Genomic DNA, 24197 nt, shown 5'->3' on the forward strand with positions numbered 1-24197 from the left:
TGACGATTTTCACCTTCACCGTCAATAAATCTGGTTTGCTGTCCCTCTGACAGCCTCTTGTATGAAACTTGGTTTAATTTAATGGAAGAAAGTTCCCTTTATGAGGAGATGTGGTATGATATCCGATGAAATAACTATTGAAACGATCTATGGTAGCAACTATGAGACACCTGATGGCCTTAAACAATGAGCAAAACTTGAAAAATGTAAAATCATTCAAATAAGAAAACCAACATTCAGATTTATGTACACAACAAAACCAATAATCATGATATAGCAACTACTGCATATACCTTTTAGAAGGTAGAAGACCTGGATGCTTCATACTTTGTATATAGATGCATCATGTTACGAACTTTCTGTCAGTCACATGTCCAATGTCCTTGACCTCATTTTCATGGTTCAGTGACTACTTGAAAAAAAAGTTAAGATTTTTTGTAATGTTAATTTCTCTCGTATTATAAGTAATTGGATAACTATATTTGGTATGTGCGTACCTTGCAAGGTCCTCATGTCTGTCAGACAGTTTTCACTTGACCTCGACCTTATTTCATGGATCAGTGAACAAGGTTAAGTTTTGGTGGTCAAGTCCATATCTCAGATACTATAAGCAATAGGTCTAGTATATTCAGTGCATGGAAGAACTGTTAGGTGTACATGTCCAACTGGCAGGTGTCATCTGACCTTGACCTCATTTTCATGGTTCAGTGGTTATAGTTAAGTTTTTGTGTTTTGGTCTGTTTTTCTAATACTTAATGCAATAGGTCTACTATAATTGGTGTATGGAATGATTGAAAGGTGTACATGTCTAGCTGACAGGTGTCATCTGACCTTGACCTCATTTTCATGGTTCAGTGGTCAAAGTTAAGTTTTTTAGTTTTGGTCTATTTTTTTAATACTTTATGCATTAGGTCAACTATATTTGGTGTATGGAAATATTTTATGATCTATATGTCGGTTACGCAGGTTTTATTTGAACTTGACCTCATTTTCACGGTCCATTGCTAAGTTTTAAGTGTTTGTGTTTTGGTCTCTTTTTCTTTATTTATAAACAATAAGTCATATATATTTGTAATATTAAATAATTGTAAGCTGTACATGTCTGCCTGGCATGGTTCATCTGACCTTGACCTCATTTCAATTGTTCATTGATCAAGGTTTCATTTTCTTGGTTAATGTTGAGTTTATGTGACAGTTGTTATAAAGCTTTATTATTTAGGTCTATCAAGATAGTATCAAGGATTAGTAAAGAAGGCGAGACATTTCAGTGTGTGCACTCTTGTTAAAAATATAAATAAAGCTGTTAGTTTTCTCGTTTAATTTTTTAACATTGTCATTTAGGGGCCTTATATAGCTGACTATGCAGCATGGGTTTGTTCATTGTTGAAGACCTTACAGATACCTATAATTGTTAGATTCTGTGTCATTTTGGTCTCTTGTTGGCAATCATACCAAATTTTTTTTATTAGGCTTGTAACAGGTTTATTCTGATTTGCTGTATTCAAATCCATAGCACATGAAGGGGAAAGACTTCAAACTCATTATTCTTAAATAAACTGACAATGCCATGGCTAAATAGAAAAAAAGACCAACTAACAATAGAACACATTATTAACTAAAGAATAACCCCATCAATAACTGCGTGTGATCTCAGGTGCTCCTTAACCCACTTGCTGCCGATCGTTTTTCAAGGTTGCATTTCATATGACGGAAAATATGACAGCTTGACGTCTGTGACGTAACATGCAAAACAGCGACGTCATTCAATATATGACTTCACGAAATAATGACTGTTACATTTCGGACCCATGGGAGAAAACATAACACTGTTCAAACTTTGGTCTTTAAATTGAAAGAGATACAGCATTGATGAGAAGCTTGCACAAATTTAACCATGGACATATGTGTCCCTCCGGCACTGCTGGTGGACATATGTGTCCCTTCGACAGAAAGTGGGTTAAGGTTAAGCATATCTTGTGTTGCTCATGGTAGTTCCAAGAAGTAGTTTTTTTCCCAATTAAATATCTTTGTACACGTTTTATCATGTTGATTCATAGAAATTGACAACGCGGACCTCACAGACGACCCCAAACACAACTATTTCAAAAACAAAGTATTTTAGTACCAATCTAATTCACACAGAAGTATATATAACTGCCTAGGAACAGTACTCCCCTTCTTAAGGAGGAATATATAGGAAACTTTCTAAAGTTAAACTGTACAAGTAAAAATAAAGATTTCGAAACTAGCATTCTGAGGATGTCCTATCGATCGTCGATGTCATTTCATATCAACAATTCAGTCTTTTAATTCCCCGTAATATTAATAACAGTGGTTGACAGCAGTATGCTGACAGTAAAAGAGTATTTAAATATAAGTCCATGCATCAGAACCAGAAAATTTACTTTGACAGGAAATACTTTAATCATTTTAATAAAAAAAGACAAACTCCGTTTTAACTCTGTACAACATCTGTGATTTACATCTTCATTTTTTGACAGCATATATTGGTCAAATTGATTTGAATGAAATAATTGGATTTGACAAATCATGAAATGTTACTCAGCAAATTAAATATTATTGAAGGACTATTTTCGTATTACCGACTCCGGATTGTATAATGTTTAGACAAGTTACCTACTTTAATTGCCTGGTACCCAGTCAAGTAAGAGCAACTATTTTTTTCTCTTTAATTTTATATAATTTTGAACATTGCTGAGCGGGGATAGGACCTGTATCGGGACTCCGGGATCGGATGTTTTTAAAATCGGGATTTCGAGATCCGGGGATTCTGTTTTTCGAATTTCGGGACCTCGGTGTTTCGTGTTTTCAACCCGGCCCGGGAGTTCGGGATTTCGGGATCAGGACCCCTACTATCCCCCCTCATTGCTGTTTTAAAAATGTTTATTATTTCTTGGCATATGATGCTAACATGAAACTGGTCTACAGTATGATAATTGCATGACTGTCATTTCATGAAAAAAAGCCATCGGGTATAATTTACGGCTAAACACGTACCACAAAACTATCAAAAAGATATGAAATATCTATAACTTATCAGATTCGAAATTTAAACTTGACATTTAATTGACATCATACATGTATCTTAGCTGTTTATTATGATTCAACGCTCTTACACCTACGATTAATCGGTTCTATTAATTGAAATGTTCTCAAAAGTGGGGAAAATGTTGAATAACAGTAAGTTGGTTATTCGCAGATTTCGGAAAAATGTCAATTATAGGTGGGACTTTTTTTTCGAATGAATTATTGATTCATTTTAGCACTAACAGGGACTAATTTGAAATATATTTAATTATTGCATCTATCTAATTCTCGCTCAGAAATAGTTCAAAAGAGAGGCACTAGTTAAATGGGTACTATAAAATTAGTAAATAAAACACACAAATAAATAAATAAATTAATTGATAAAATGCTGAATTGCAAACGTCCAGTGGCAAATGTTTCAATATAGGTAATCTTTACAAGCAATTAAATTAAAATTTGTTGTGATATATTTTGTTTATAAACTCCTTTAAATGTTGTGCCTGTTTTATGACCATTCCGGTCTTTCAAGGGCTGTCAAAGTCATTTTGTATCTGTCACAATTAATAAGAGATTTAACACTCTTTTTTTAATGACTGTATCAACGTTTTTGAAAGTTTTAACAGTTAGTAATTGACTGTTACAACGCTTTCATAGTTGTATCAGACGTATTATAACTGTGACAACCTTTTTGGCGTTGAGACAGTTTCTAATTGACTGTAGCAACGATGTCCGCGTTGAGGCAGTTGTTAATTAACTGTTACAACTTTAAAAGGGTTGCAGCAGTCCTATTTTAGCTGTAACAACCTTTTCGGGGTTTAAACAGTCCCTTTATGACTGACGCAACGTGTAAAGAGTTGGGACAGTTAAAAAATAACTGTTACAACCTCAAAATAGTTGTATCAGTTATTTTTTAACTGTGTCAACCTTTTGAAGCGTTGTAACAGTCGATTTATGTTTGAGACAAACACTTTAAGAGTTGGGACAGTTAGAAAATGACTGACACAGTAGAATTTATCGACTGTTACAACTTTAACAGACATAAACAGTCGTTAAACAACTGTTACTGGTATGGACAGTTGTTTTTTTGGCCAGTAGTGTTAGGTGAAGAGTTAAGTAACATATAGCAATATGTTTTTTTTTATCTTTTATCAGATAAATCTTTTTATATTGTGATTTTACACTATTTAAGACAAGGGTGAAGGTTTGGTACTATTAAAACGTGTAAATCCGCTGTAATTATTTGCACTTATTCTAAGTAAGAAATCTGATGTTTAGTACTATGTTGTCGTTTATTGATGTGGTATATTAGTGTTTCTCGTATCTAGATTTTTGATATATATTAGACCGTAGATCTCCCCGTTTGAATGGTTTTACACTAGTATTTTTTGGGGGCCCTTTATCGCTTACTGTTCGGTGTGAGCCAATGCTACGTGTTGAAGACCGTACTCTGACCTATAATGGTTTACTTTTATAAATTGAGTCTAGGATGGAGAGTTTTCTCATTGGTACTCAAACCGCATCCTCTTATATCTATATTTATCAATGAAACTACATCGAAATTATTATTTTTCAGATTTTCAATAAGAAAACCACCTGCAAAGAAAATGTTTATAATTGACCTGTCAATAGTCGCATGTTTAATTGATGGTGAAATGTGTGTACCAGATATACAAATCTTGGACTCAACACACATTCCTGAGATTGTTTGTTATCTAGATGCCACATTCAACATTAAAGGTAAGCAGATTGATTGTTTTGGGTTTTTAATTTAAATTGTAAAACTTATTTGAAAATGGCTTTACTACAACAATACACATTTAATGTTGAATATGAAATTATTTGAAATAATACGTTCAAACCATTTCAAGGTTATAGTATTTGTTTCCCAAATCAATACTTCAGTTGTATATTTATTTCTTTTTTTTCTGTTATCAGATTTTTCTCTTAATAATTGGATGCAGCAAATTGGCAGTAATGTATCTAATATGTTGAGTACATCTCAAGTCCGACTTCTTCTACAGCAGCTTGAACTAGATACCCATATGAACTCTCCAGGATGTAAACGAACTGATTCGAAATACTTACCAGCTATCAAAGGATGGACATCAGGTAACATATTATCAATGACCAGATCCATGAAAATGATAGAAAATTTAATGAAGACAGACAACTATATTTATTTCTATTCCGTTATATTTGGGTTTTTCCCTTTTCTATTTCTATCTTAAGTAACTGTGGTTTGTAGAACAAGTTTGTAAAACAAGTTTGAAGAACTGGTTTGATAGTTTCTATATATAAGTCTTTAGTGAGTACTGCACGGGTATTTCATAGGCGGGAATACGGTTGGGGGTTCTATGGTTTTATATAAGTCCGATACTTGGATAATTTGTATTGAGGTGCTCACAGTAGCTTCAAAGTAACAACACGTTCTGCATAGTATATTATTTTTTTTATAATGAGTTAGTTTAGAATAGCTAGATGTGTACTTGCTGGGATCTATTTGTAATGTTTTATTATCATAATTAAATGTTGAAAACAAGTTACTGCGAACAAACCAAACCTGCATTTTGACTTGCCTCTTATTTCGCCGTGTAGATAGATACAAATGTTTTAAATTCGGACAAATTTATGAGGGAGAATTTAACTTTCATGAATGTGTCCATCCAGTCAAGTGAAAATATGTGTTCCATTTTAAGTGATTCTTTTTTCATCTGGACACAGTCGCTCATAGTCCTGTTATTAATGATCACATGAAAATTATGAATGCTTTAAATAAAGGCAACAGTAGTATACCGCTGTTAAAACTCATAAATCCATGGACAAAATCGGGGTAACAAACTAAAACTGAGGGAAACGCATAAATATAAGAGGAAAACAACTACACAACACTACAATGTAACTAACACACACAGAAACGGACCAAGCATCAGACAAAATCCCACGAGAATAACAAATATAACATCAAAATCAAATACATGAATTTGGGATAGACAAGTACCGTGACACGTCTTATCGCAATGTCAATTTACACTCAAAAATAAGAGAAAACAAACGACGCAACGTTAAATTGTAACACACACAGAAACGAACTATAATATAACAATGGCCATATTCCTGACTTGGTACAGGACATTAACTGTAGGATTGAAACAATAAAATCTAGTAATCTGCAATATTCTACATGATAAAAAGCAGAACCAAATGTCTGTTCTTAATAAGATATAAAAAAAGCATCATGTCATGATATGTAATAAGTAAGGATTCATAATGATGATGTAGCATTAGAAATCACATATGGTTAATATTGTCATAACATTCCTGCTACAAAGCAAATTAGTATTGGTTGCCCTGTGCTAGTCCATTGTTTTGTCTATTAAAACCACATGTCTAGTACTAAAGTCACTTCTACTAAAAATGAAAGTTTATTGATATTTGGTCAAAAGTCTTCACTTAGGATTCAAAGCAATCATTTTTATTTTAACATTATTGGATATGACTGATCAATAAATTATTAAATCGTGTTCAATCTTTTGGATCTGCAGTCATTTCAGTACTGTAAGTAGCTTTTCATAAAAGTGTGAACAGGTAGATAACAACTACTGATATTTTCTCTTGTAACTTTCTTTGGTCTAACATCATTCAAATTTATGCAATAATATTATTGTATACATTTCTAAACCATGAAGAGCAATAAATGTTCCTTGTTGCTTTCAGTGTACGTATAACCATGTTTATAAATTTTAAACTGACAATTTTGATACTTTGATCCAATTATGTAAACACAGGCACTGGTCTCAGATTCACCCCCCCCCCCCCCCCCCCCCCCCCATTTTGGTGTACTGAATGGTAAATGTGTTGATTTTTCTCTATTTTCGAGGTATTTTACAAAGATTATTTTGTTTTAGATTGCACTGATGTTCCAAATTCAGACCTTGCTGAATTACCGAAGTATTTATCATGTTCATTATCAAAAAATTGCACAGCTGTTGACTGTTGTATGGACTTCGATTTATTAAATTTAACACTTGATTTTCATATTACGGTGGATACATGTGGATATATCATTATATTTGGTATAGAAAAGTTCAGATTTGAACTACCATTCTCTAACTATGTTTGGGGTAAGTGTATTTGTATTAGTATATTATTGAGATTGTTTGCATTTTGATTTATTTGTTTTACTGAACAAATTTACAAAAGAGCATGAGCTACTAGGTATGAAAAACATGATATGTAATTTGTTTAATCATTTATCAAAGTGAAATAGTGAACTAAGAACTCGTTTTTAGCTGACAGTTTGGTTCAATTTTGTCAAAATCAGCCTTAAAACAACAGTGTGGATTTATTCCCTTGCAAGTGCAATCTTTATCCCTGTGACCTGCAATTTGACCCCGTAGCTTAAGATGGGTTACGCATGTATTCAGCTATTGATATGAAAATATTGTTATCTTGGAAAGTAAAACAACTAGATTAAGTGATTCAACCGACCAAAAACTCATTCAATGGTTTAAACAATCAAAAATATACTTTTAAACCTACGTTATGAATTCTATTAGACTTGGCAAATGGTGTTACACGTGGCTGCTATCAATTTCTTCTTCTTTTTATGTTTATATAGGATTTTATTACCGCCTGCAGACTTCAGAGGTCATCTCAGGGATTTATTAGATGACGATGAGACTAACAATATTCACTAAATGATGATGCAAATCAGTTTTAACTTTTTTTAATTTGAATAATTTTTGAGCTTTTTATGAATCAAATATAAAAAAAAAATGAGTGAAAGCAGTGAAATTAAATTTGACAGCTTATCACAATTTGACGATGAATTAACGATCAAAGAAATCATGTTGACATTGTTGAGTTAATACTTCTTCTTCTGGCTAAATTCAGCATTTGCCATTTGAAAATTAATCATGTTGATATAATTATTAGGAATTATGCGATTAACTTACCTTAAATGCAATTTATTTGAGAGGTAATAGAACCCTCAACACTGAGATAATTCATTACAATTAATACTAAAAATATCTGAATAGCTTTTAATTTCAATTGAATTTACCATTTCTCTTAGGAGATGTGAAAGAAGAAAGAGTTCAGGAAGTTTTCAGGATAATGTGAGTGATCACTATCTAAAGTAAATTAAACTTGTCTTTTCCTCTCCGAAAAGCCCCTAAATGCATTGATTTTTCTAAACGACATATTTAGTATTGGACAGCTAATAAATATTCATTTTATCGATTTGAATACTGTTATTTCAAAAATGTATATTCAATTTCTTTAATGAAAAAATGTGACAATGATGTAAAAAAAAATTGTATATGATCTCTCAAGAAACACATTACAACGTCATTATTATTTTATCAGCGATTGTTGAATACATTGAAATAAAATGCAATTATTCAAACTTTCTAACAGATATAACTTATGGTTGGCCATCGTATTTTGTATATGACCATAACTTTATTTTATATGCCTAGTTTTTTTTTATTTTTTAGATACAAGATTGAATTACTTTCTGATCAAAGATTGATCATATTAGATTTCCAATTCAACATATGTTTAGAAAGAAATATATGTGATCCAGTTGTATATGTATTCAAATCCCAAGTGTTGCCAATACCTTTATGTGTAATGAATATGGAATTCAAGACAGAGAGTAAGTTTATACATGTGTACATACAGATTGAATGTCATTTTGATCGAGTTAACCAATTTCAATTGATTTTTTATAGTGTGCATTTTTATGTTGTAATGTTAAACAACTATCACAGGTTCTGTGGTCGAAAATGAATATAAATATTTTGTTAAAAAAATAATTTTTCAGATGTGTCTTTAGTAAGTTGGATGAGAGATAAAGGCTTTAAATTAGGACAGAGTTTGACGACAGCTTTAGGGAATGAATTACTGGACAGTTTAGGACTAACGAATTTTATGAATGCTAAACAGTGTAACAGATTTGAGGGGATCTATGCTAGATCTGTGAATGGATGGAACTACAAAGGTACATACCGATTAAATATAATATGACACCTTGATAATTCTATTCATTATATTGTTGTTGGTACAGTTTTGCATGTTTATTTAACTTAACAAGTTAAATTAATTGTAGGATTCCAAATGGGTCATAAAGTACTAAAAGTAAATCATTAAAATGTATACAATAATGATCACTTAACCTGTCATATCGTCACCAAGTAGTCATTCATTATATTGCTATTATTTTTTTTTAAAGAAAGCTTTCTATTTATTTCAGATTGTCCGGTTATTATGTCATTACCCAGAATTCATAGCAGTATAACTTGTCATGTCTCAGAGCTTTGCACTGGGATGACATGTTGTATAGAAGTTGGAAAAATAAAGAAAACATTTACTGCTTTTATTATGCTGGATTATTGTCATATGGAACTTAGTATTGGCATAGAGAGAAAAGTATTTGAAATGTCATTGCGTCAGTACAAATGGGGTAAGTTGTTGGTCAGAGTTTGTGAGACAATAACACAGCAACACAAGGAAACTGGTTACCAAACTAACGCAAATGATCCATCAGCCAAAGTAAAGCTCTTACATTCAGAAACATTGTGATATACAAAGGAGCAAGGGTGGTGCATACATTCTTTGATAATTAAACATGAAGCTTCAAGATGACACAGTTAAATGGAACGAAACTGGCACTTAAAAATTGTTTGTGTTTATACTTTTTTGGGACGAACGGATAGGGTCAAGATTAATCAAGCTCACATGTAGATTATACAATTGATATGAAACGTAATGCACAAATGCGTCAACTGTTATTTTATATCACAAATCACATAATGAACAAAAATACGAATATGTTAAACAGCAACATACGACCACCACTGAATAACAGGCTCCCGGAATTTAACATACACATACAGAATGTCGCAGTTTTAAATTCGTTTGAATTTGTCTGTGTTATTGTTTTAGAATATATTATTCTCAAGTTTTATTGTTTTCAGGTCAAAAGGAAATGTTTACATTAATGAATGTTATTCGTTTAGAGTAAGTTCTCTCTCTTAATTTCACATTATTAGGTGTGGTTTATTCTGTTAATAACAGAAATTACAGAATCACGTATCTGGTATATCACATATAGATATATTCAACGAGTGACCGAATAAATTATTATTTCACGTATCCAAAGTTTTACAATTTTAATTAAATGTTTTTCGATATTTGATTCTCGAATTATATCTTCTTAGTATTACATTAACCATTGATTTTTGTAATTAAAAAAAAAGAGAAGAAAATGCAAGGAACTATATGTTTTCTACCAATAAGCAATTTTATTGATACAACGTCGTCGACAACTAGTTGACAGCACCTATTGCATAAGGCCGTCAGAAATGTGAAAAATTTATTTCTAGATGGAATTGTCGGTTTATATTTTTCTGAGAAATCACGGTAATTCATTGCAATTGCGAATAACATAAATAGTTCTTTTAACAAACAAGTTAACTTCTGAAATTGCAAGTACAACAAATGCCATTTTTTTCTAAGTAATTGCAAAGTTAAGGACAAAATGAAAGGTAGAAAGTGAAAAATTTTGAATATGGTCGAAAATTTGTAAATGATCAAAGTTTAATAAAATTTGAAATAGCATTATTTTTAGATATGTTTGCCTTGGTCATTAGAAAAACAAATGGAAAATATGTCAAAATTATTCAAAAAGAGATATTTCCTTGTCTTTGTTTTTCATAAACAGGTACTTCATAACGATTTTTCTAGTTTTTTTTATGCACTTTCCACAACAAAAGAGGCATCAAGTTATTTCTTGTCCGTATATACGTCCAACCTTAGGTTCGTACTTCTCAAAATGAGTGTCTGCTCGCTGATTCTAGTTAGACTCAATTTAAAGTTTTGATACTTATACACAATGCTTATAACCAACAAACGCATATCATGTTTGAATTGTGGTTGCGTCACATTTGCTGTTCTTAATTTATGTCCTCTTGTGAATTTGAAAAAAAGTATAAGTAGCCGTATATTTCTGAGTGGCTGCATATGTTACCAGCGAAATATTCTTCATTTATTTTTTCATGAAATCTCTACTACAGGATGAAACTGATCAGCTTAAAATCGAATAAGTATATGTATTTAAGAATAAAGAGACTATTTCGAAATCAAAGTGTATAATAATGATTGAAAAAATTCGTGGTTCATCAAGACAAATATGTTTTAATGCAAAGCATAGCAAAAAGACAGAGTTAACAATTCATAACATTATTAGAAACACTTCTACTTTGTTAATCGTCATACCGATGTGTATTTTCGATTTTACTGTGTTTTCAGAAACAGTTACTCTTTGATTTAATATAAATATTTATAAGAAATCATTATATGCTGAACAAGTTATTTACAAAACAGGTTTAATGTGTATGACCTGGTTGGTGAAAACGTGTATCTACTGAATATGAACATCAGTGTTTGTTTAGAAGTTGAAGGACCTTGTTTGATACACATACCTATCCTGAAAAATACCAAATTGCCAAAACATCACTGTAATTGGTCGAAAGATTTAAATACTAAAGGTGAGATATATATTATTTTAAGTGAAATATTTTGCTCTCAGTTGTAGCCTTGACATGTTTTTTTGTTCAATAACGTTTAAGAAAATCAAATTGAAAAAGAAAAGGATATAGTATAGAACATGTAGAATCCACCTTATGTTTGCACAATCTGACAGAACAAAAAAGTAAGTGGTATATTTAAGAAAAATAGTGTATACTCATAGATGTAAGTTTGTCATTAATAACGATATATGGGTAGTTTTGGTATTACATGAAAACTTTAGGACTTTCAATCTGACACTGAAGACTCCCTGTTGAAGGTAACTTATAATAGTTAACAAAGGTACTATGATTATAATTTAATACGCCAGACGCGCGTTTCGTCTTCATATAAGTCTCATCAATGACGCTCAGATCAAAATAGTTATAAAGCCAAACAAGTAAAAAGTTGAAGAGCATTGAGGACCCAAAATCCAAAAAGTTGTGCCAAATACGGCTAAGGTATTAATTATAAACAAAATATTTTAAATGCTAATAAGCAGAGAAATTTACCCTGTACTAAATATTAGAACAGAACCTGCTTTTCTTTTATCCAACTTCCGCAAATCAGCTTTGAATACTTGAAGTTGCAGACTTCGACAGTGTGGAAAAGAATAAGTTATTTTATTCCTTTATTCACCAGTACATGCATTCTATACAATAACAATATGTGAACTAAAATCACTTACATGGAAAATGAATAACAGTTTTGTTTTATATAGGTTTTTCCTTGAAACAGTTTAAATCAGGGAAAAATATTGGTAGTGCTGTAAATAATCTGGATTTGAAAAGATTGATTGAAGAATTAGGAATAGCCAAACATTTGAAAGACGAGCAGTGCAATCATCTAACCGGTCCATTTGTATCTGTAAATTCTAGCGGATGGAATAATGGTAAGCAATTAATTACAACACGCAATTCCCAGTAAAATGTGCTTGTATCTAGCACTTACATTTGGGTAAACATATGTGAGACAGCATTAGTACACAATATACAAACATAATAGGTGAGCAAAGACGAGAGAGAATCTATATAATTTTACAATCTTCTGTTTTCCTTGAATCTAAACATGCACGGAATAGATTTATCCGACGCAGAGAAAACTTGAACTTATTAAGCTTAATCAAAAACAAAAACCTTACCTTAAAAGTGTTAAGGCAATTATTTCAAAAGATTTTAATATGTAATGAATTTTTCATATAAAATGCACACAAACTATAACCTCAATACAATTGTTACATTGGAACGTACCTGTGTATGTACAAACGTGCTTACATAGTTTAAAGTTTTGTTCTTATGTATTTGATATTAAAAACAGCAATCAATTAAAGCATATTTAAAAGAATAACTTTAAGCTTTATTAAACAATACTTTGTCTAAGGGAAGAAATACAATACAACTTTACATGTTTTGGTATAGAAAATTAATAGTTTTTTTTATAACTAATCTAACATTTTTCAAAAGATTGTTGGGAACAAATTCATAGATATTTGATTATCTGAATAAATGTAGGATTATACAATAACCATATGTGATGTTTTCCAATTGTTTTGCGCTTAGTGCTTCTTTAAAACTTAAAGTGAGAAAACAAATGTTTGGATATGGCAAATTAACACCTGATATGTATTTCTAAGTGAGAAAACCCTATAACAATGATAGCTGTATTTTGGAAGTATCATGTTAGACAAAAACATTTAAAAAAGTTTAAGCTTTCTACTTTTTATCTTTACCCTAGTGCACATACTTATTTTTTTGTAGAATGTAAACAATTGCAGTCGAATACCTTAACAACAATAAGAGGACCAGTTAGTTGTCACATAACTGAGCTGTGTACTCGTGTAGAATGTTGTGTAGAAGTGGTCCCGATAAACAGAACTGTATTCATGTTTCTTGATGTGGATACATGCAATTATCAGATGTCTGTTGGAATAGAAAATCTGGTTTTTAATATATCATTACTACATTATGAATTTGGAAATGCAGATATATTGAGAATGGGAGAAGTTGCTACATTGGAGTAAGCAATATGGAAAGTTAAATTAAATGTTGTCTTATTGTACATTAGATAACAACCAATCAAATGCAAGCATAGCTAAATGTGACTTAAATGTAAATGTTACCTTCCACCTATTATATATTATTCTAACTTCTGATTAAGTTGTATTTTGTTTTACCGAACTAAACTGTTCAGTTGGTCAGAAATGTTACCAACTTGCTGTAGATATCTAAAATCAAGATGTAAAAGTGCACGTTTGATTAACAAATTGCAACTAGAATTGAACTTTGCAACAGATTGGGAGCAATAATTACATTCGATTCAATTTCTATCTTTATTTCTAAAGAGTCATTTTCAGACTCTTTATTTCGCTGATTTGGTTGAAATAACTCATGGTATTATATCAAATATTGCACATTTTATTTAGATCATAAAGATCTTCGACCATAAGATTTTATTAATTTGGAAAGGAGAGAAGAAAGACTAAACATGCAACTTTTCATTGATCAAAGTGGTAGTGGATCAAGGTGGGAAGGGTTCTGTTGGCCAGACCACCTTATTGGTTTTACAGTCCACGCTTTTTAATAACGTCATATTGTCTGACCCTCTTCTTCCTGTTTCGTGGATATAAACCCCATTTTGAAAATGGCTGGATCCGCCCCTGAAAAGTATTGACGGTGATGGTATTCTCTTTAAGATTTGAACAACTAAATCTTCACTTGAACAATTATGATTATTTTATTAAAACAAAATGCATCATGTGGATTAACGTATACCTGTAAACCTGATGTTTTCACGATAAGGAAACGTCACAGCCTAAATAATTAAGTCGCAACTTGTATTCGGTAAATTTTTTGAAAAAATATAAGATACAGACTTTATTTCTAATCATTTCAGATATAGTATAGATGATCTGAAAGGCAAACACATGTTATTATTGAATATTGATTTAAAAATTTGCTTTGAAAGAGATGGATCTTGCATTCTGAGGCAACAAATACTTAAAGAGGCATTGCTTCCAAAACCGGTTTGCAATCTTGACAACGGATTCTCAAAACTTGGTAGTACAATAACATTTTGTTCTGCATGCAATTGAAATCATTGTTTTAATAGTTATATCAAATATGTTTGATCAAGACAAAACTTAATATGTGTTTTGTCAATCGAAGGCAATGATTTTTTTCACACAAGAAACTGTAGTTAACACCAACCAAAATAACACGGAAAATATCACAACAAATCAGTTGGATATATTTATCCCTTTTAATACCTAAACATTTTACGTAAATTTGCATCATGTGAGTTTTTATTTTGTTTCATATATTTTGAAGTAGTATGGAAATGGGTGATCAACAAGCTAGCAATAAATATTATTGATAATATGTGAACCATAACTGCTTACTTTACGCCTTAACAAAATAGACAAAACCATTTTAAATTGTATCGGCTGGATTTAAATAGAAAACTTAGTACCAAATGTTTTACGATTTGAAAAACATCCCTGATTCTATAATTCATAATCATATTAAATAGAATTTTGCATCTGTTGTAGATTTTTCATTGGCCACATTTAGTTTGGATTTTGGAGTGAATGGCTTACCTTTGCCACAGTATGTTGTAGATCTTTTCTTGGAACAGTTAGGAGTTACAAAGTTTTTAGAATCTCCGCCTTGCAATAGGATGGTATCTCCATATTCTCCAGGAAAAAGGGGTTGGAATAACGGTACGTCTTTTCTACTAGATTATCTGTAACTTTTTTCGATACTGTTCATTGTATTTCTGAAGTGACATACTTTTAGGTATTTAATTTGAGCAAAATAGTTTAAACCATAAGAATATAGTCTGTAAATTAATATACCTATATGTATGGTCTCCAACTGATAAATTGCAGGTATCTGGACATTATATACTATAAGCATGAATATTTGTTACGCATGTTTTAAAATCTTCCACCTGCTCTCTAGCTTATGTATTCAGAAGTTGATTTATGTTACAGCTTGTAGAGATAAACTTCCACTACCTCGGCTGAATGGACCTGTGTCTTGCCATATTACAAGTTCATGTTCAGGAATAGAATGTTGTCTAGATGTTAAACCACTTCAGAGATCCTTCCATGCATATGTCCTTCTTGATGCTTGTTCAAATAGGATTAAACTTGGGATAGAAAACTATAATTTAGATACTGTCTATTTTGATTTTAAATTTGGTAAGTTTATTCAATCTATTCGTATAGTTTGAAGTATAAAAAGAACACTATTGCAATATGTTAGCTGTCGACTTACTTAAAGAAAAACATTTATATGGGATAAACAAATTTATAAATTGTAAGTTTAAAAATTGTAAGTTAAGACATTTTGTTTACTGGATACAACTTTACTGATGCCAAGTAATTCTTTACTAGAAATAAAGATAAGTTCTGCACAATTTTAATTGAAAGCTGAAAGGGGAAAACAATGGTGGTATTATATAATACGTCACAAACGGTCGCATACAAAAAGGTTCAAAAATATATTCCCTTGCATTTCATAATTTTGGGATACAAATCCTACATTGAACTGCAGTAAGAAATTTCTGAGTCATAAACATATATTTTTGGTTGTTTCAAAGCACCGTTTACTTCCAGTTCTGGTTCTTTTCTTATATGGAATGAAAAGTAATGTGACATTTTGTCTATAGTACTAGACAGGATAAAACTTTATTCATGCAAGTATTTCTTATTGGAAACAGAGATAATTTCTGTCTAATTGTATGCAAATTAAATAAAGACAAATAATGGAGAAACAATGGTGTTATTACACCTTTATGTGGTTAGTGACCGTCGTCAGTTTGCAGTCCATGTATAATTAGTTGTTTAATTTAGACTTTTTGTAATTGAATATACGTTTACGTATATTTCAGTCAAATTTGTGAACATGATTTAGACAGTTTAATGGCCCTTTCAAGCAACTATTAATTTCGTCATAAAAAAAGATATTGCTGTAAGGAAAGAAATTACACTTGATTTCAATATATGTATATAAATAATCATTTTTCTGTAATGAAATATAATCAAAATCGTTTTACTAGTCACATTAAAACTTAATGAGTTCACATTTAAATTTAATCAAAATCAGACTGCTGTGTTAAAATTTTGTTTTAATATGAATAATTATGTAGTCGAATATTCCGAGTTCATGGAATAATGACATATTTTTCTAATATTTTTTTTAGAGATGTAGATATTTTTAGCTTCAAACTTCCATATATATCTTTTCCAGGTATGGGCCATCGAGTATCTTTTGGAAAAATGCTAGTTATGGAGTAAGTCAGATAAACTTTTTAGTAATCTATGACGATGGATCTACTGCAGACTATCGTTCTTGCAAATGTTGTAATAGAACACAGTATATTCAGTATGTCATTTTCATGATCAAAATGCCTCTTTAACATTGCCACTGGCTGAACATTGCTGGAATGCAGGGAGATAAGTGCAGATGAAATTTGCATAGAAACAATTATTCTTATATGAATGAAGCCAGAATCATGTGAATTAATCTTTTAGATACAATTGGCTGTAAATGAAGTGTTACGATTCAATTATTGTGACAGCCGACACAAAATATGATGTTCTAGACTTCTAACGTAACTGCAGGACTTTTAATAACTTTATTTCATAATAATATATAAACATTTTCGAAAAAGGCATGTACTTGTATATTTAAATTTAATTTTAAAATCAACTAAAACACATCCTGGGGATTTAGTACTTAAACGCCAAGGACAGTCAAATATAACATTACTTGCATTGTGTATAACCACAATATTATACAAATATAGCCTGTGTATGAGGTCGATACAAGGATATATTGACCTGAAAGAAGTATATTGACTGAGGACGAAGTCCGAGGTCGATATACTTCTTTGGGTCGATATATCCTGTATTGACCTCATACAAAGGCTATATTTGTTATATTATTAATTTCCGACCATGTTTGTATCAAAATCGTCATTTAGGTTTGTTGGAACTTTATAGATATTACATTGTCTCCTTGACAATAACAACATATTAGTTGTTATTTCATTTACTCTTTTTTTGGACATCTTATGTATTTGAAGATTTTTTTTCGTCAAATAATCGATCACAGATATCATTTGTTTCAAAACGTTCAACAACATCCTGAAATTCATTACATGACGTCACAAAGTATATCGGTTTTTAGATATTCTAAAAATAACCGTGCAATATGCTTTTTGCCGGTCAATATGCTTTTTGCTATCCGCCGTTTTCTCTCTACCTTCGAAAATATAGTTTAACATGTGACTATCCCTAAACGAATCAAATTTGTTAAAATATATGAATTAATAATATTTGTGTATATGACTATTAACAACCAATTTATGTGTTTACCCTATGTTGGCCTTAATCTTTAAATATTCATCGTTTTAAAACTTTGTCTTGATTTTAGATATTCAACGAATTTAAAATTATGATATATGATAAGGGTCAAATACAAATATTGTTGATCTCTGTGTTCTATATGACTAAGGCCAAATGTGTTTGAAATTCACAAATTAAATAACCTTTTGCAAATCTCGCTTATGTCTGCAAAAGTGCAAAAGTCAATGCCTCCTTGGAAAACTTCATTAACATCTTTTTTTTTATCTTTCCCTAAAGTATTATCGGGCATCAATATTTGTTGAAATACATCTATCGTCCATCTCCTGATAATCAACGTGATTGCCGCCATTTGTCAGAACCTTTCCGCACTTACTGCTTTTAAAGTATATTTATATCGTTTCAATTTCCAGCTATTCCATCCACAACTTTCTAGGGGAAAAGAAGTATTTGATTAACTTGAACATAAGTGTCTGTTTAGAAGTTGACCAATGTTCTGTTCGTTTTGCGGTACTGGAGGACATGTTTCTGCCGTACTCAATCTGCAATTGGAACAAAAGCATGTCGGGTATTGTACGGATTTTATATTTAGTAACTTTCACAACTTAGTATATATATCTGACGCAGCTGAACTGCTAAATATACAAACAATGTATATAATGTAATTTGATACATATAAAACTGCTTTTGCTGCGCATGTACTGATTTCGTGTCATGGATGGATACCCATTATAATTTTATTAAAACATTTTTATTGAATGGTTTTTGCCAATCAGAAACCAACATTTAGTCGAGAATATTTCTGTGTCAACATTCAGTCATGATATTTATTGGTGTATATTCCTGTTTTGACATGATTTGTAATTTTAAAGCTATTAAAAATAAACTTTTGATTATTAATTTGATTGAATGAACACAATTTTCATTAAAATGAAGAAAAAAATAACTACACGGAGGGTCTAAAAGAGGGGCGGAAGATACCAGAGGGACAAACTCATAAATCGAAACAAAGTTGACAACACATCGCAATTAATGAAACAGACCAACAATAGTACACAAATCACATAGAACAATAGACTAAGCAACACTAACCCCACCAAACACCAAAAAACGGGGTCTCAGGTGCTCCGGAATGGTAGGCAGATCATGCTCCACGTGTGGCACCCGTCGTGATGCTCATGTTAGTACAAACCAAGTAATAAGTCTAATTGATAAATAGACCTAACCTAACATCTCTGTCAAGGGAATGAAAACCTGAAGTTAGATATTCATTTTATTTTTCAATTCTTTATCCTAGATGTCTCCAAATCAACCCCAAAAAAATCAGCTCTCGATGCATGTTATCACTTGTCCTTAATCCCGTTTAAGACTTGAATGTATAATAAAGGACTTATTTATAATTGGTTTTAAAAAATATGAATTCTTAACACTATATTTCTTTGTTTTTGAAAGCTATATATTGATTAAGTAATATTTAGATCTGTCAATACAGGTTGCATCTACGGAAAGAATTTCTGAAATTTTAAAAAGTTTCAAAATGATTTTACCTCAAGTGGGTGTTTTATTGTATTCGGAAGACTATTGTTCGTACTTTATGTACTTTAAGTCTGCACTCTTTTAGTTGGCAAGGATTGTGTCTTTTTTTTAAATTCAAGCAGACACTTATTAGTATGATGCGTGGTGCTTTGTGAGGGATATAGTTTAACAAACATTATAAAGAAACTATCATGATCACTCAGTTGATGTTCAAAGTCATTCATATAAAGATTTGTTTACAGATTTTTCCATGCAAAAGTTTCTAAGAAGAAAAGGATTGCCAGAATTTGTTCAACAACTTCCAGATACTTTTGTTTTACAAATATTGGAGAAAAGGAGAATAACAGAATATTTGCAGAGTCCACAGTGTAAAACGAATGATCCGATTTACCAGCCTTCAAGGAATGGTTGGAAAAATGGTAATTTGGATTGTTGTGAAACCTTGTTAGATGTGAAATTACCAATATTTCTTCTATTAAATGTTGATATGATAATTATTTCTTTGACTGAAAAATTACATCTGAGTTAACAATCATAATGAAGTATGTTAAGACTAATAGTTTCAAAAACAATGTCATGTTATAAAATTTGAACTAGTCAAACACTAATATATGTTTTTTACAGCAATGACCGAACAAAGTAAAAGAATACGAGAAGTGGTTTTTTTTTGTGTTTTGCCTTACTTTATCTAGTATGGATAGGGATGCGGTTATGCAATAATGTTGTTAGTTTAATTATTTTTTTGTAACAAGCTACAAATACTGATCTGTTATTTCCCTAATTTCTTATTGAAGGTTGTTCCTCAGCTACGCGCAGTCTCTCATTTATTTATGGTCCTGCAACATGCTCAATATCGGCAGATTGTAGATTATTAGATTGTTGTCTCAGTATGCCATTGATGAAAAGGTCTTTCCATGTGATGATGGACATAGATTTGTGTGCAAGGACAATATCATTGCAAATTGAAAAACTCAAAATGGAGCTTTTAATGACAGATGGGAAACTTGGTAAGTGTACTTGACAAAAATAATTAAGCATAACACAAAACAAAAAACTGAAAAAAAATGTCATAGGTTTCCAAATCATCAGACACATCCTTGAGACATGCATGAATATCCATATCGCTATATCATGTAACTGTTCAAGATGGGCATCTAGTAAAAGGTCTTTCAAGATTGCTCTATTGCATTAGTTTTTTTTAAAGTACACCTTAATTACCAAAATGAAAGACAGGAAGTTTTGTTCAAATAGGCAATACATTAACCAGTTACCAACTCTTGTGTTGATATATATATATAACGGTGTGGAGACAAGTATGGATTGTAATTGTATCATAAATGCAAGGTGACTTTTCATTTATGCATACTTTTAATAGTCCAAAAGAAATTATATGATTCTACAGAAACAATATTTATATCATTTTTTTTTTTGTTTCTTTCTTGGTGATAGGATATTGGTTTTGAGTTTATTTAACACGATATATATTTTGCAATTAGAGTTAATTGTATTTGTTAAAGAAATGTACGATTAAACTTGCCTAAATACAGGTTCAATAATCTTTATATACCTATATGGAGGTATTTTCTTTCAGAACTACCGGTCATTCTTTTTCAGAATCAACCCGGACGATACCATGTTTCAATGACATATGCTCAAAGGCATAAAATAATCGCCTGTGTGAGGTCATTATTTTCCTTGATAAACATGCAATCTATAATTTACTGCAAAATTTTATTCGTCTGATAGTTTTTTGTTGCCGATTTGGAAATTCATCTTATAAAGTTCAATCGATGATAGATGTAAAAGAAACCTTCATTGCCCGCATTTTAATTTTAGAAACAAACAACGTGAAGTTTTGTTAATTTATCGTTACAATAAAGAAACATTATCATATATGTGAAATGAATTTTAATATAGACTTTCATAAATAAAAAGCCAGATTTAACATATTCGTGTGTTGGATTTTGAAAATCTTATTGAGTCACACTGAATAGGTTGATTGATTTTTGGTTGCTTGCTGAACATCCAATGGCAAATATTTCATGCATGTTCAGGACGATAAACGCTGAATAGGAAATCATACTGTGACCTACATGTATTTATATTCGTCTTCGTGTCAGTTCTTTACTTTTTTAAATTTATGTATACCTTTTACTCTATCAAATGATCAACCAATAAGATAATCTTATATTCTATTGAATAACATTAACGTAACTCAGAAAAGGGTCGGGTGCGGAGGGTATATAATTATATCCTGATTATCTGTTAATAAAATATATTGCTTTTCAAAAGACAATCTTTCTGAGTTTTTCATTCGATTCAATTAAATTGTTATAAAAATAACCACTTTTCCGCGATAGAAATGACATTACAAATAGAAAAAAAGCATACCCCTCCCCCATTTCCATAAACTAAGTGGTACAATAAATTACTTACAATGTGTCTTGTATTTGTCATACACCGTTATCGTATGGTAACAATACATTTGTGTCTTACTTCATGCATTGTGTATGGATAATATTTTTTTAAAAGGTTTATATATAGATTCATTAGTGAGTTTTATTTCACATTCTAAATGAGCCGTAGGGCGTATTAAAACCTGAACGCATTAGAAAGGAATATCCCACTTTAGTGTTGTCGGTAAAATAGGATACTAAATTTTGCAAATCTTTATAAATTTTTTTTTTTTTTTTTACGGTATATAAGTCAGATAATACATATTTTAAGGTTTTTCTTGTCGTAGAACACACCTCGGGGTGTCAGGATTGCTCAAAGAAAGACCTCCCTATGGTCGGTCTTTCATTTGATCAATCCTGACACCCCTGGGGGTTTTCTACGACAAGAAAAACCTTAAAATATGCATTATCTATAACATATTTGTATTAACCCCCACTTTTAAGGGAAGTCTCTAATACAGTTTTGGAAGAATTTACCCTGGAATAGTTTTGATTGTCAGATGAAAGTTTACTGATGTAAATTGATATATAGTTAATTTAAGCTTGTATAACAAATATCATTTTCATATCTTTTTATTTGGACAGTTATGGAAGACAAATTTAAGTTAATCGATACAGTTATAATCGAGTAAGTACAGATATAAATAAAGAAAATAAGTCATTTTGATACTTGGTAATACCACACAAACATGAAAAAAGTATGAGTTAATTCTGTTTTTCAACTGCTAAAATTACTAAATAAACTTACTAAAGGAGTAGATCCAGTAAGACCCCTTTTTGGCCCCAAAATATAGCAGTTTTACAAAATTGTTAAAATGTAAACTTTTAGTTATTTATTGGCTAGTTAAATGCTTCTGCTACATAAATATGGGCTGTTTTTGACAATACAATGCACATATATCGGGTAAAAGCACCATTAAGTCATGCTAAATTACTGAAATCTGCACAATTCTAGCATTTTAGACGATTTCCGTGTAAAACGAAAGTGGCCGCATTCGTGTTCATCCATAATATTGAAATGTAAGTTGTATTTGATGATAATACATAACATGTATAAAGGTTGAGGATAAATACGGATGCGGCCACTTTCATTTTTGACAAAAACCATCTGAAAAACGACATTTGTCGGCATATTTGGAAGATTTTTCATATTTGAGCTTGAATCGAATCGTTTTTAATGACTAAATTAGTTAAAAGCTTTCACCTAAACTAATTGAATCTAATGAAATAGACACTTAAGTGTTTAAAAAGTGGTCAAAATCTTTCGTCAGATAAACCTGAAATTTGAGGCAAAAATCGGTCCTTACCAGACGTACTCCTTTGAAGATCTGTCAAATTTAGGTATATTTATAAATGTAGAATTAGAAATATAATTAAAAAACGACTCTATATCAAGAATAAATCACCCAATATGCATAAATTCCGGAGTTTACTTATTGCCTAAAATTATGTTCGGCAATAGGATGAATAATCATCATCAGATTTCAGGCAATACGCTTAATGCCTGAAAATGTCTGGCAATAACTTAATACCTAGGCGTTAGCTTATTGCCTAGGATTTAAGCTTAATGCCTAATTTTACTTATTGCCGCTAACATATACAAAAATGAAGTATAGAAAATCATGTTAAATCTATAAACACGAAATTATAATATGACTCCAAAAAGACAACTGTTTATTTAATTCCAAGGACAACGATGGTAACATTTTACCGTGGCCATATAAATGAACAGAAGTCATATAATATAGTAAGCTGTAAAATACTCTGGGGTGACATAACATAGAATTTCAAAACAGTATATTGACTGATTAGTGACGTATTGTCCTCTTTCTTCACTCTTTTAAATGCGCCTTGATTTAGGTTTACTAAGTAAATTGTATTAAGAATCAATCATTTAACATTTTTTCACGTGACTAGAGGTGACTTAAATAAGAAAAATGCTAGTAATCAGGAGAAATCTAATTAGAAAATCCTATGAAAATCAGATTATCTTAGTGGATATATTTTACCTCTAATCCTATGGACTAAAAATTGACTTCAGTGATAGATAATGAAATTATTAACAGCATACTCACGGCCGACACTCGGCTAACCGAGAGTTTTGTCGGTTAATCTATATTGAGTATGCGGCTATATCGGCGGTTGGTCTGTTAATCGGGTTGGCTAAAGTCTGTTAATCAGGTGTTATCGAGAAAATCATTGCAAGGTCAGTATGT

The 24197-nt window shown here is 31.1% G+C and overlaps 1 protein-coding gene across 1 annotated transcript in view; it reads left to right on the forward strand.

The window, feature by feature from the left end:
* Nucleotides 1-7988: 7988 nt before the first annotated feature.
* Nucleotides 7989-24197, forward strand: part of LOC139483074 (uncharacterized) — a 54386-nt gene continuing 38177 nt past the window's right edge. The window contains exons 1-16 of the mRNA XM_071267103.1: nt 7989-8026; nt 8547-8707; nt 8876-9052; nt 9305-9514; nt 10029-10071; nt 11437-11600; nt 12341-12511; nt 13377-13635; nt 14512-14675; nt 15167-15337; nt 15611-15820; nt 16872-16914; nt 18403-18557; nt 19768-19944; nt 20320-20532; nt 22567-22609. Of these exons, the coding sequence (XP_071123204.1) occupies nt 7989-8026; nt 8547-8707; nt 8876-9052; nt 9305-9514; nt 10029-10071; nt 11437-11600; nt 12341-12511; nt 13377-13635; nt 14512-14675; nt 15167-15337; nt 15611-15820; nt 16872-16914; nt 18403-18557; nt 19768-19944; nt 20320-20532; nt 22567-22609 (2399 nt within the window). The remainder of the gene's footprint in view (nt 8027-8546; nt 8708-8875; nt 9053-9304; nt 9515-10028; nt 10072-11436; nt 11601-12340; nt 12512-13376; nt 13636-14511; nt 14676-15166; nt 15338-15610; nt 15821-16871; nt 16915-18402; nt 18558-19767; nt 19945-20319; nt 20533-22566; nt 22610-24197) is intronic.

The sequence above is a fragment of the Mytilus edulis genome, chromosome 7, assembly GCF_963676685.1.
Source record: "Mytilus edulis chromosome 7, xbMytEdul2.2, whole genome shotgun sequence".
Taxonomy (NCBI): Eukaryota; Metazoa; Mollusca; class Bivalvia; order Mytilida; family Mytilidae; genus Mytilus; species Mytilus edulis.